Source organism: Austrofundulus limnaeus, unplaced genomic scaffold (genome assembly GCF_001266775.1).
Source record: "Austrofundulus limnaeus strain Quisiro unplaced genomic scaffold, Austrofundulus_limnaeus-1.0 Scaffold1, whole genome shotgun sequence".
NCBI classification, from domain to species: Eukaryota; Metazoa; Chordata; class Actinopteri; order Cyprinodontiformes; family Rivulidae; genus Austrofundulus; species Austrofundulus limnaeus.
Genome location: NW_013952403.1, coordinates 1,793,428 through 1,806,311, shown reverse-complemented (window position 1 = coordinate 1,806,311; position 12,884 = coordinate 1,793,428). Strand labels below are relative to the sequence as shown.

General features: G+C 38.5%; 2 protein-coding genes across 2 annotated transcripts in view; one reads left to right on the top strand and one right to left on the bottom strand.

The window, feature by feature from the left end:
* Positions 1 to 78: 78 nt before the first annotated feature.
* Positions 79 to 5,879, bottom strand: si:ch73-335m24.2 (protein eva-1 homolog C). The gene is made up of 8 exons (XM_014003098.1): positions 5,846 to 5,879; positions 3,932 to 4,143; positions 3,734 to 3,857; positions 2,950 to 3,102; positions 2,704 to 2,847; positions 2,554 to 2,625; positions 2,382 to 2,462; positions 79 to 652 (listed from the first exon to the last, which is right to left on the bottom strand). The coding sequence occupies exons 1-8, from the start codon at positions 5,877 to 5,879 to the stop codon at positions 276 to 278; spliced, it is 1,197 nt and encodes a 398-aa protein (XP_013858552.1). The 3' UTR covers positions 79 to 275.
* Positions 5,880 to 10,100: 4,221 nt separating this feature from the next.
* clic2 (chloride intracellular channel 2) overlaps positions 10,101 to 12,884 on the top strand; it is a 7,776-nt gene continuing 4,992 nt past the window's right edge. The window contains exons 1-3 of the mRNA XM_014004199.1: positions 10,101 to 10,389; positions 12,018 to 12,127; positions 12,570 to 12,695. Of these exons, the coding sequence (XP_013859653.1) occupies positions 10,336 to 10,389; positions 12,018 to 12,127; positions 12,570 to 12,695 (290 nt within the window). The 5' untranslated portion in view covers positions 10,101 to 10,335. The remainder of the gene's footprint in view (positions 10,390 to 12,017; positions 12,128 to 12,569; positions 12,696 to 12,884) is intronic.

Below are 12,884 nucleotides of genomic sequence, written 5' to 3'. Positions count from 1 at the left end.
TATTTTACAGAGAAAACAACCTGACCAGAATGTCATTATCATTCATCTATTTTTGTTAATAAGAACATTTTGTGTTGCGTCAACTGCTCTCATCTTTTTTAAATTCTGCATGTATCAAATCTAATCAAACTGTTGTTACAAAACACGTACGTTTCAAATTAATTTCAGAAACAAATTCTCTGGTTTAAATGCTCAAAATGAGCTCAGTTTTCATCATTAGAGAGAAATGAGTTAAAGTGATTAAACTTTCATTTTATAGCAGTAAATCTTCAGTTTTAAGTTATAACCTTGTGAATGGCATAAGGGCTGGAGTCCAGCTGTGGCCAGATGTCTCCGTTGGGTAAATCCCTGATTGGCTGCACGTCACGCTCAACCAGCTCCACTGTGAGGGCCGCAGGGCTGAAGACGTCCGCTGTCCGGTAAGACTGCGTGAGGCGACGAAAGGAGGACGTGTCTGAGACGTCTTCGTCGAAGAGGTCGTCCATCAGCTCCTTCTTCCTCCTGCGCGAWGCTTTCAGCTCATCTTTCAGGTCAGAGATGAGACCTTTGACGTCTCTCACAAACGTGGAGCGAAGGCCGAAGAGGCAGAGCAGGAAAACCAGACCAGCACAGATCCCAGAGACAAAATACAGAGCCACTCGCTCCGGGAGACCTGAAGGAGACGTGCGATCATCCCAAAAATCATTTATATAACAATAAATCATTAAATGTTAGTGGTGTAGTAAACCCATCTGATACAAAAGGCATTTTCCCACATGCTTATATTTGTGTCATAAAAGTTGTTTTTCATATCAACAGAAAATACTTTAAAGTATGTACAAAATATCCGCTGAAAATGCTCTCACTGATAAAACTGTTCATTATACTAAACACTGTGCTTTTTACCTGGTATACAGGTCATTTTAAGAATTATTAGATTATGCAAATAATGTTTTTAAAAACTAACAAAAACAAGACCAAACATGAGACTCTGGATTAGCGTAGATTTTATTATTAAAATGCCGCAAACATGATACTGATTGTATGCACGACTCACATACTGTATACAGCTAACTCACACACTGTTTCTGAAAGTGTTTGATTTACTTGTTCATAAAAGTGTAACAAACATTTAAGGCAGGACTTTTTAACTGAATTGTTCAGGGGGCTAACAGTTCAGAGGAAACACGGCATTATGTAAAATAACAAGTATTATCTTTTACCTTTCGAATTTGTTTGCTGCATTTAATCGTTATTGTACAATTTAAAATGGATTTAAAATCAATTTTTATATTAAAGTAAAAAAAAGTATATATTTATTTTACTTCAGGATACATGATTTCTGCGATACTCCTTCAAAGCCAATGATTTCAATAAAACAAAAAGTCAGGAATTAATTGGTGCCAGATTTAAGTCACCCATGGGCCGGATGAGGCCTGCAGGCCATCAGTTGAGTAGCCCTGCTTTAAGGCTTTTTGATTTGAACAAAATAAAAAACAATAACAACTAGTAACAATTGGAAAGGGGTGTAAATATGAGAAAATCTTTAGTGAAAAGTCATTTGTGAGACAAATATTTTACTTAAAAAGAAGCTAAATTGAAAGGAAATAAAACCTAATTGTGCAGTTACTCACAATCCAGATGTTTATTATTGAGCTGGTATGACCTGCATTTAATACAGCCCTATAGTATACCATTTGTGCCAGACTAAGATAATTATTTTTAAATGATGCAAATTAAGCCATAATATTTTGAGAACTCCTACATGAAAACAAGGAATGTCGAGAATCTGATAAAATCATACTTTGGTATCAGTTTTACAAATAAGGAAATTTGTATTCTAACACATAAACATCAACATATTACAAGTAGCAGGATTTTGAAAATACGGTGTCTATTTTAAAGACTATTCTAGTATTATTTTGACTTTAATCTGGTATTATTAATTATTTTTTGGTAATAAACTTTATTCTCCTAATTTTAAAAAAATCTCTTAGTCTGGCCCCAACAGTTGTGGTAATTTTTAACTACATTGCACTATAAACAAAACGTTTTATCTTCTAAATCAACTGTAGCAGATGTGATGTTAGAACAGTGTTTCCCAAAGTTGGGGTCGGGACCCAAAGTGGGGTCCCGAAACATCAAGGTGGGGTCCTGATCACATTTTCTGAATTAATTACATTTTTGCCTTAGTTGTTACAAAGGTTAGTGTATTTAAAATGGATAAATGTAGTATAAAAATATTGTTACTATGCCCATGTTTTGTTGACCTGATATAAATGTTTATCATCCAAACACAGTTGGGCACAGGTCTCTGCTACTGTTATTTTGTGGGTCAAAAGCTGAAAAGTTTGGGAACCACTGTGTTAGAACCTGATATCTGCAGGCATCAGCGCACATACCCAGCATTTTTTCAATCATCTCCAGAGAGTTGGTTACAAACACATTTTGAGTCCTGTAGGTGGGGCCAGTGTACCATCCACCTGCAGGTGAGAGGGGTCCGGGCTTCAGAGACCAGTCAGCCTGCTGAGTGCAACAAAACTTAAATAAACAGAAAAACATCACCAGGCTCACCATGTGTGTAGTCTGAGATCATAAACGGATCTGTGGACCCTCGACCAACATCCTCCAGAAGATATCTGGGCACTAAAAGGGAAATAAAAGGTATTTCAAACTGTTATTTGCCTCTGCTGCAAAAGCACTAACGTCTGTTCTGTTATTTACCACAAGTGAAGGACACCCGCAGGTGCTTCCTGGTGCCGGGGAAGCAAGGGTCCCCAAAGGTGTGAGTATCCGCCAGGACTGAACAGTTTGCTCTGCCGTGACACCTGCGGGACACCTTCCTCAGGGCCACAGGTGACAAACACTCTGAGATGAAAGAATGAACACATAAATACACAAACTGTAAAAAAAAAAAAAAAAATCTGTGTGTTTGACTCTGTGAGACTAAACACAGCAAGTGTTTCAGACCCATGTCAGTCTGTGATCCGGGTTCTTCGGGACAGTAAGGACTGCTGTGCAACAGGTGTCCAAACGTGGCCGAGTAGATGGCCAGAACGGTCTCGTTCTTACATGTCAGCCTCAGACGCTCGTTTTCACACACAAGTCTGGTCCGGTGGTGYTCTGAAAAAGGCAAAAAGAAGTACCTGTACTTGGCATCTTTCTCAGAWATTTAGTGTAGATTTGGTTGTTTGACCCACTGAAGAGCGGGACCTCTGAAAAGGTCCTGGATTATCAGAACYCGAGTGCCTCAGGATCAGGTTTATGGTGGCTCAGTTTTTGACGACCATATCAAAACTTTGTGTTTTCTTCTTCTTTTCCAGACAGTGGAGAGGCTTTTATTTTGTAGGAGGGAGCTTCTTCWATCACAAAGAGTCATTTATGACTATTTTATATAATTGTTTAAAGTCAAAACTTCTATATACAAAAATTAAGCTAATTTAAGAAAAAAAGGGAACAAAAATCAGCTGGAAGTGTAAAGTTTGTCCAAACCAAAGTAGAATCCTAACATATCAGTTTGCAAACATGCTCCAGATCCACCAGAAGAATAAATGAAGGAATAAACAAAAGATGGTTTTAATGAACAGAAACAAAAAATAGACTAGTGATAAGTGACAGAAATTCTTCCTTGACAAGGGCTCCACCAACAGGTTTTCTCAATAAATACAGATAAAAGCAGATTAAAAACACAAACAAGCCATGTAAAGAGTGTTTAATTCATTCCATAATGGGATGACGTGTAAAGTTAGGTTACCTGGTCGACACTTGTAGGAGACCAGAAGATACTTGGTTGTGAGCGGACACGGATCCGGTCCAAAAACCGGCATGAGGACGGGAATGAAACAGRACTGCTGATCCTGACACTCTGACAGAACCTTCTGCAACAGCAGGATGAGACGTGTTCACTGCTGAACGGTCAGAGCAGGAGGAGACCATCAGTGGGTTCACGTACCTGCAGAGCAACAGGGGAGGTGCATTCTGTGTCCTCCTCCTCTACCGTTGTCATGCTTGTGTTTGTCGGGGGACACAGGTGCTTATAAGGAACACGTCGCCCGTAGAAGGCCGACAAGATGGACACAGACGTCCTGGAGGGACACTTGATGATGAGGGTCTCTCCTTCACAGGCGTGAGCTGTGTGGTTCTTCAGAATACTGTGGAGGTACACTGAAACACAAGGTGATCACTGTTTCATTCATCTTTTACCTGCTTCTTCCTTTCAGGGTCACGAGAGGTCACTGGTGCCCATATCAAGGAGTCACTGTGTGAGGGGTGGGGTACACACTGGACAGGTCACAAGTCCATCCCAGGGCCACATAAAGACAATCAACCGTATAMTCTCACCTAAGGACAATTTAGTTACCAATAAGCCTAACAGTTATGTTTTTGGTCTGTGAAACCTGAGCACCTGGAGAAAACCCACACAGAAGTAACACCATAGTTTCACATCCGTTCATCTCGTCATCAGTCAAGATGGCTGCTAAAGCCAGCTGACCTTTAAAAACATGCTTTTTTAATTTAATTTGACCTTCTCTACAGCTTATGTTGCAGATTGTCTCTATAAGCTTCCACTTGGATCAGTTAAAGCCAGGCACCATTTTTCTTTAAAMGTTATGCAGACGACTCACAGATTTATTTGCTAATGAAGCGTAGAGGTGATAACTTTCAAACTTCTTTACTTGACTGCATCTCTGAAATAAAACAAAAAGAATAATCTAGTTCTTAAGGGAGGGTAATACATACCCAGATAGCAAAAGATGTTAATTCAATGTTGAATTATGGTCAAAAAGGTTGATTTTTGGTTAAGGTCGACGATCAATCAATCATCCAATTCTAACCAATGTTGAAAAGATATTATTGAATCAATGTTATCTAATTCTAATGATTGAAATGCTATTGTCTAATCAATGTTAAATCAATACTGATATAGTATCAGTCATGGTTGAAAACCTAACATTGTTTCAACAAGTAAGTCACCGACCACTTTTTGTATCATTTCAACATGGATTCAGTATTCATGCCTAACCATATTTCATTGTTGATTCACGCATATTTTGCTACCTGGGTAGTGTACTGTATCTTCTTTGGTGATGATGTAATTATTTGAAACTCTGGCATGAACAAGCAACAATTCTTCAGAATGAAGTCATTGTCCGTGAGACGATACTTCTGGACAATCACTTCAGACTTATTAGAATTTTCTTCAGCCCTGCTGGTGGACAGGGTGGTGTCCCAGTCACTGGGTGTAACTCTCCTAAACAATGTTTTGGACTTTGACCATAGAGACAAATACAAAGACACTGGACTGAAGCCTCCCCTCCCATGTATGTTTCCTGTTTGTGTGTATTTTTATGATGGAGGCTGCGATTTCTGAGGCCACACCTCGATTAGGAAGACAAAATCCTGAGTTTTCTGCAGTGATTACAGTTTGACATTAGGAGCTGAAGCTATAGGACATTTGTGAGTCAGAATGTCCTTTTAAATGAATCAAGGGTGTGTGAGTTGGGGGGGCGCTACCAGGCACTTATTCACAATGAACTATTATTAGCCTACAGTTAAACAAAACTACAATGGTCAGATTAAACAATATACAAACCTCAAAGACATGCAACAAAAGCTATATTATGTCCCATTAATGACAAAAGTCACAAAATAATAACTTAAAAACAAAATCAACTGTAGGATAATTATAACGGTGAACTTGTCAGGTCTTTTTGTTCATTTTAAATCCCTAACTCGATCCTCATCTGCTGCTTAGAAACAGGATGTACAAATTATTAGGAAATGTCTTTTTGACACTTCCTGCTGGAAGCCCACACGAGTGGAAAATCACACATCAGCATTTTCGTTCAGAAAAGAAGTCACTTACGAGACAAATCTGGAGCTGAATGTGTGTCAGACATCATCAGAAGGAAAGAAAGAAGACAGAAAGACGAGCAGGAACTCCACGTTGGTGTCATTGTAAAAATCCAGCAACAGAGCTTGTTTTTTTCTTTKTTTTCTTTCAGTGTTGTGTTTGGTGAACAGTCAATAAAGCCATTGTCTCTCTGAAATCAGACGCCACCCGTCTTGATTTCAATGCAGCAGAGTCGTAAACACAGGATTATTTTGTCAAATTTTACATATTTAATCATTAGCAGTGGTTATCTTCTAAAGCAGGGGGGTTTATTGAGGAAATAACATGAACGAAGAACAAAAAAAAAAGAGGCTTTTTTTTTGGGGGGGGGGGGGTATTATTTATCCCTCAAGGACCAGGACTGGACCTGTCCTAATGAGACTATGCATCATGGTCGACAGGAGGGTTGGATCCAGAAACACAGACTTGACACAAGGAGGTCAAAAGGCAGCATATTTTAAACAAACAAAACAACTGTTGTGGCGACAAAACTTCTTTACAAATTATTTGAGAATCACAAGGAGAACAAGGAAGACATAGTATGTAAAATGTGTATCGATGAACTGGTGAGTGAAGATAAACAGAAGGATWATAAGGAATGAAGTTGATGGGAAGAGTGGCTGCAGCTGTGACTAATGAACCAAGAACACATATCTATAAACCTTTATTCCTGTGCCCCAAAGCTCAATTAAATTATGCTCATCTAAATTATAACGTCTTAAATAGTATTTATCATACCATCRGGGACCATATTTTCATTTACCTGTGAAAATTTCTGTCGTAAAAGTTCTGTATTATTTCATTCTCTCTTCAAAGGAACAAACTTTTTTCTTTTCCTTTTACTGCAGCAAGACGGTCAAACTCAGTTACACCAGGGCCAAAATTCAAAACTTGGTCCAAGTCAAAGGCCAATCTGTCAATATGTTAGGTAACAAATTATACTTATAGAAATACAAATTAACCTTTACAAATTATATATTATGTAGCGTTCAGATCATATATAACTTAACAAATAAAGAAAAAAGATTAAAGAGTAACTTACCCCAAAATTAACTTTTTTAGCTGATAAACTGTCTAGAATGTGTCTAAAATGCTATATAGTACTGTTTCTGTGCTAATTTTGATGTTTTTTGCGCATATTTGTTCAAATCTGTAATATTTGGTCTAAAAACGTCTTTTTGCTGCGCATATGGGTTGAGGTGTGGTACTGCAGGCTAATTTGCATATTGGCTAACTGGTTCTCCGCTATGACATGTCCTCCATGGTTTCGTCACATCCGCGGGGCCTGAGTATAAAAGCGTTTCAAGCAGAGCCACTCCCCTGCAGAGATTCAGGAGTTGGAATAGCGATAGTTGTGAGTATTGATCGAAAGCATTTTCAGGTTAGCATTATATTAACAATTAGCTTAGTCTTCTAACTTAGGTACTTTAGATTATTTAATCAAATACATTTTCATAGTCTTTAGATTTAGCGTTCATTTATTTTATAGATTAGGTTGGATAGCTGTAGTATATTGCATTGCTTTAGCATTAGGCTTGGTGGTAGTGTGTGTAGGTAGGATAGGATGGGACGTAGGTGTAGTGTAGTGGGTTGTAGAAGTACAAATGGAATTCATATGTTTCCAGAGGATTTGGAGATTAGGCGCCGGTGGTTTCTTGCGCTGGAAGTAGCAGATGGCACACTCCCGCTGGAGTTTGCAACCGCCATTTCACTCTGGATTGCTTCTCCAACATGACGGAGTTTGAAATGGGCTTCACCAAGTTCCTTAAATTTAGAAAGAATCATCAAAGCTTTAATTTCTTATGCCTTTTTCACTTAATTCATTATAACTTAGAGATACATTTTATCAAAATCCAGCAAATCAGGTAAAGAAAACCCTCACAAAATATCCTAATATCTCACTTTAAATTAAGAAGTGAAGACAGAAAAGATATATATTTATATATATTTTTGATTTACGTTTATTTGACCAGGCAAAGCCCATTGAAATCACAAATCTCTTTTGCAAGGGCAGCCTGGGCCTAAAGAAAACCTACTGTACATGTTTTTGGGGCGTTGGGGAAACTGGAGCACCCAGAGAAAACCCACATAAGCACGAGGAAAACATGCCAACTCTGCACCGAAAACCCCCCAGAGATCAAACAAAGATTGTGCTGCCAATTAAAGTCAATTCTCTGTTGCTCTGTTCATACCAAAACAAAAGAGTACTGGAAGATTCTAACTAATTTTCTTGTCTTGAAAGTTGCACTGAATAAAAAAAATCTTTGGGGCCAGATAAAATGCTAAAAAGGGGCAGATTTGGCCTGTGAGCCTTGACTTTGACACGTGCTCTAGAAAGATTGTGTATTTCCTGAGGCATCCTGGAAATCATCTGAAGGCTTTTTATTAAAGTACAAATGTCATTAAAGATGTGTTTGTTTGGAATTTAATCAAAAGTAGATCAAAGAATCAGTTTTCGTCTGAAAAAAAAATTCACCTTAAACCTTAGAACAACTGAGCTGAATCATGTCAAAACTATTTCCAAAATCAAGAGCATGTACGTATATTTATTTTACTAAATATCCAAGGTTTCTGCTGTTTTTATTTGCACAGCAGCAGGCCGTTGTGTTTGGAAGAAAGTGTTGGCCTCCTGTGACTCTGCGGCTTTAAAATGGCAGAAAATCAAGTCTCCTTCTCTTGAACTCGGCAGTCCACAGTCAGGGTTCCTGTTTATAGATATAAGACCCCTTTTTTCCCCCAAGAGGTCACTTCCAGCTGCCGTGTTTGTTCAGAGGAGATATGTGAGTCTTTCTCCATGAGCTGCAGCTTTTCTAACTCTTCTCTGGAAACCAGGAAGTAAAAAAGATAACAAAGCTTTGCCAAACTGGACAAACTTTGAACAAACACACACCCTCCTCTAACTTAATTAAAGCTGACGACCTTAAAGGAGAAGTTTAAATGAAGTGTGTAAGTGGGAGTAGATTGTATAATACCTCCCACAGGGCGTGCTGGATTAAATCATTATTCCTCAGAAGTTGTCTTGTTGGAAAAGAGGTTCTGGTTTCAAGACAGTTGCAAAACATCAGGTCATAACCTTGTTTTTAAAGTAATTTAAAACAAAATTCAAGGGTGATTTCCTCCCCGTTAAACATTTTCAGCTTCACTTCAGATTGCCTGAGCATTAGTCATCGCGTTTCCAGGATTTCTTGGCAATTTCATTAAACAAGAATCGTTTATCGTATAAATTCTCCAAATCCTTTCAGCCAGATAAATGAGACGAACACATGGAACGCAGCCTGTTCGGAGGAAACATCATTTTTAAAATTCCTCTTTATGGGTTTCGTAATCACTCCAAGTTATTTGGCTTGATTTTTGGGGGAAGTGTAGCAGAGGAAATTTGGCAATAAAAATTCCCTCTCACACACTCTCACTTCACATTTCATGTCTGGTTTCATGGCATTATTCATGTAAAGATATCAAATGATGTTTACAGGAAAGCTCATGCAGAATAAATACGCTTTTCAACAAAGAAATTAGTCCTTCTGTAAACACAGCTGAGAAGAAAATCTAGATTAATTTATATGTAAAGTGGAACTGCAACGCTGTGGTCTGAATTCCTCCTCATTGTAACTCCACAAGCCTGAGGTGTGCATCAGATCAACTCGTTTTGATGCCGTTTCTTTAAATCCAAACAAGGTGCTTCACACCACGCCTCCCACCAGCTTCTAGACCAGTTCGTTCTAGTTTACGACTATATAGTGGTGCATAAACTAAATGAATTAATAGATGTCAACAAGGGAAGATTTGTCCATCCAGCCTTACATGTTGGAGCCAGAGTCTGACGAGGAGCCGAGAATGAAGACCACCAAGTTGTAGTCCAGACCTTGATGTAATAGTTCAAAAAACATCATAGAAAATTAACTGATTGGGTTGAAAGATATGACCCAAACAGAATTAATGTATATTTTTGCAGCATTAACTTTAACTTTTTTGTACTCTGGACTCCAAGTACACAACAAAATGCAGCTAAAAAAGTGGATTTTGCACCATATGTCCCCTTTAAATTAATATAAGATTGGATCCTGGTGTCTTATGCTTCAGCTTGTTCTGAGTCACTCATATGAGTACATCACAATATCCACCCCCCTATATTGGTCTCTCCCCCTCACACAGTTTGAGTACATAAGAGAGTTAGTGTACCCGCCCATGTTTAAAGACCCTCCCTTCCCTTTTGGCTTGTATGCTCTGAGTCAGATACCCTACAAGGAGTCAAACAGGGCAAGAGGTGTTATTCCTTCCTCAGATATCAACTAAAACAAAAGCTCTTAAAAACCAGCGCAACGCTTGTTCAAGGGTTTCTGTTTTATTTTTATTTGAGCTTCGGCTCTTCTGTATTTTAGATTTTTTGAAAACTGCTCACAGTAGAAGAATCTTTGGCTGCAGCAACTTCTTGGATTAAAAAAAAACTTATTTTGTTTTTAAAAATGGCACTTCGACAAACCTCAGAAAAGGAGCCAAACATCGAGTTGTTCATCAAGGTCAGTCGATTCCTTTCAGCTATTTTCACACTCTGTCAAAACTCTGAGATTACACCATCAATTTGACTTTTTTAAAAAAAATTTTTTTTACTTAAAATGGCAGGAAAACATAATTTTCTTTTTTTTCCCCCATCAGTTCTCAGGGTTTTTTTGATTAGCAGAGAAAATATTTGTTTGGGAGAGTCAATCAGAGGAAAACTCTCCGTCTGATTGGTGCCATGCCGCGACATCATGTGTGGCTGATGTTGTGGTGTTTGACTCCCCTCTGAGGGCCACAGCCGGCTGTTATCAGTCAGGTCTGTCTGACTGCACGTTATCATCGTGCAGCCAGAAGAAGCCAGGAGCACAGAGAGCGACTGGCCTCAAGCCTGAACTCGACACACCCACTTTAGTCCTGCGAATGTCCACAAACAGCTGTCAGAGTCAGCTGTCCAGTCATTTAGCTTTGAAAAACCAACTCAGTCAGTTTTATATGTATTTACCCAAGATTTGGTGTGTTAAGAAAAGTTTGTCATTAATTATTTGGATTCAGCTCTGTCTGTTAGCAAAATATTTCAGAATCTTTCATTATTATTATTATTAATATTATTATTATTTATTTTATGAATCTTTCAGAAAATAACCATTTGATGTACCTCTACATCTGATTAATTTCATGAGTTACTTTATTTTGAAATTGTTCGTACAGGTAGCTGACCTTCGGAAATGTTAAAATTGCTATTGTTATTAGGCAGTTTTAGTTGTCCTTAGATTTAGCGCATGGGCTATTCAACTGGCGGCCCGTGGGCCAGAGTGACCAAAGTCTGGGCCGCCAATTGATTYATTCTTAAGTCCAAACCCCCAGTTTTCTACTTTAATCACTATAAGGTATTTTAGTTAAACATAGACACGTTTGGTATCTACAGACACAGAATCTTGGCTAGAAGCTGGTAAAAACCATTTCTATGAAGACTCAAGACAGTTAAAATTACAAGCAGTTGAAGATAAAACTATGAAACTATTTTTTTACAGCTACTCAACAATAACCAACACATAAATGGAAATAACTCTGTCACTTTTACAGATAATCAACAAACATTTGGTTTGGTAGTAGCTGGGAGTCATCCTCAACACATATTGCTTGAGACTGTGTCTAATATTCTTAAGCTAAGATTATCTTATAGACTCTAACATGAAAAGTGAAAAATAGAGGGATGATATGCATTCTTTTAAGCAATGCCAAGCCTTAAATTAGATTTTCGTGTAGAACAAACAAGATATAATCAATCATGAAAACATGAAAGTCGATTCAAGCTTCCCTTTCTGCCATGGGCAAATAAAATTTCAAGTTTGTTTTGGTGACAGGAAAAACAAGTGTAGGGAGCTGGCTAAAACTTGAGCCTGTTGTAATCGTCTGTTTTCCGTTCTAAGACAATGCCTGCACTTCCCTTCCACATGCAGAGCAAAATGTTTTTAAATATCCCAGACACTCCTTTCACTTCCAAAACGACATTTTTAATTAGCAGAAAAGGTAGAATAGATCTGGTTGGTTTTTTTTTTTGGTTTTTTTTTTTTTGGCTCAACAGCGTGATTTCTGTTGCAAACACAAGACAACTTCTCTGACTTTATTTCTTGTGTTTCTTTTTTAGGCTGGACACGACGGCGAAAACATTGGGAACTGCCCRTTCTGCCAAAGACTCTTCATGGTGCTGTGGTTGAAAGGAGTCAAGTTTACTGTGACCACCGTTGATATGAGGAAGTAAGCAAACCCAGCCAGTGGAAACAAAAACAAAATGGTCATGGGGACTTTCACACAGAGTGTCTTTAGTAATCCAAACCCTTTCTCAGCAGTTAATAGGTGTGTTTTGTGGAGGTTGAAAGGGAGGAGGCTGCTAAACCAACACGTACAAAGAGCTCTCTGTCCCTTTTTAAACAAACACCTTCTTTAATTAAAGCTTTATTATGTGGATTTCTCAGGGTCGATATCAAGAAGTAAATAAGATCAGGAAACTTTGAAGGGGCGCTGATAAATGGGTGATTCATAATGCACACAAACAGGTCTTTTAAACTGAGGACCACTCCCAGAGCTAGCAGTGTTATGAATATTATTAATCAAGACTGGCATGTTTGATGTCTTCAGACTGAATCTGAATCCCCTCCTTCATGTTCTGGTTTCCTCTCCATCTTTCTGTCGTCTCCAGGAAGCCGGCTGAGCTCAAAGACTTGGCCCCCGGGACTAACCCTCCTTTCCTCCTCTACAACGGAACCCTGAAAACAGACTTCATCAAGATCGAGGAGTTTCTTGAACAAACGCTGGCCCCTCCCAGGTATTACTACGTTTAATCTGTTAATTAGTTTGTTTGGTATTTCTGGCTCTGTGTTAAACTGGTTCACCTCTTATTTATCTGAACGGTCTTTTACTGTTTTTATGAATCAGGATTACTCTGATGTTGCACCGCTGTCTTGTGGGGTACCCCAAGGTTCAGTTTTGGGTCCAATCCTCTTTTTATTATACC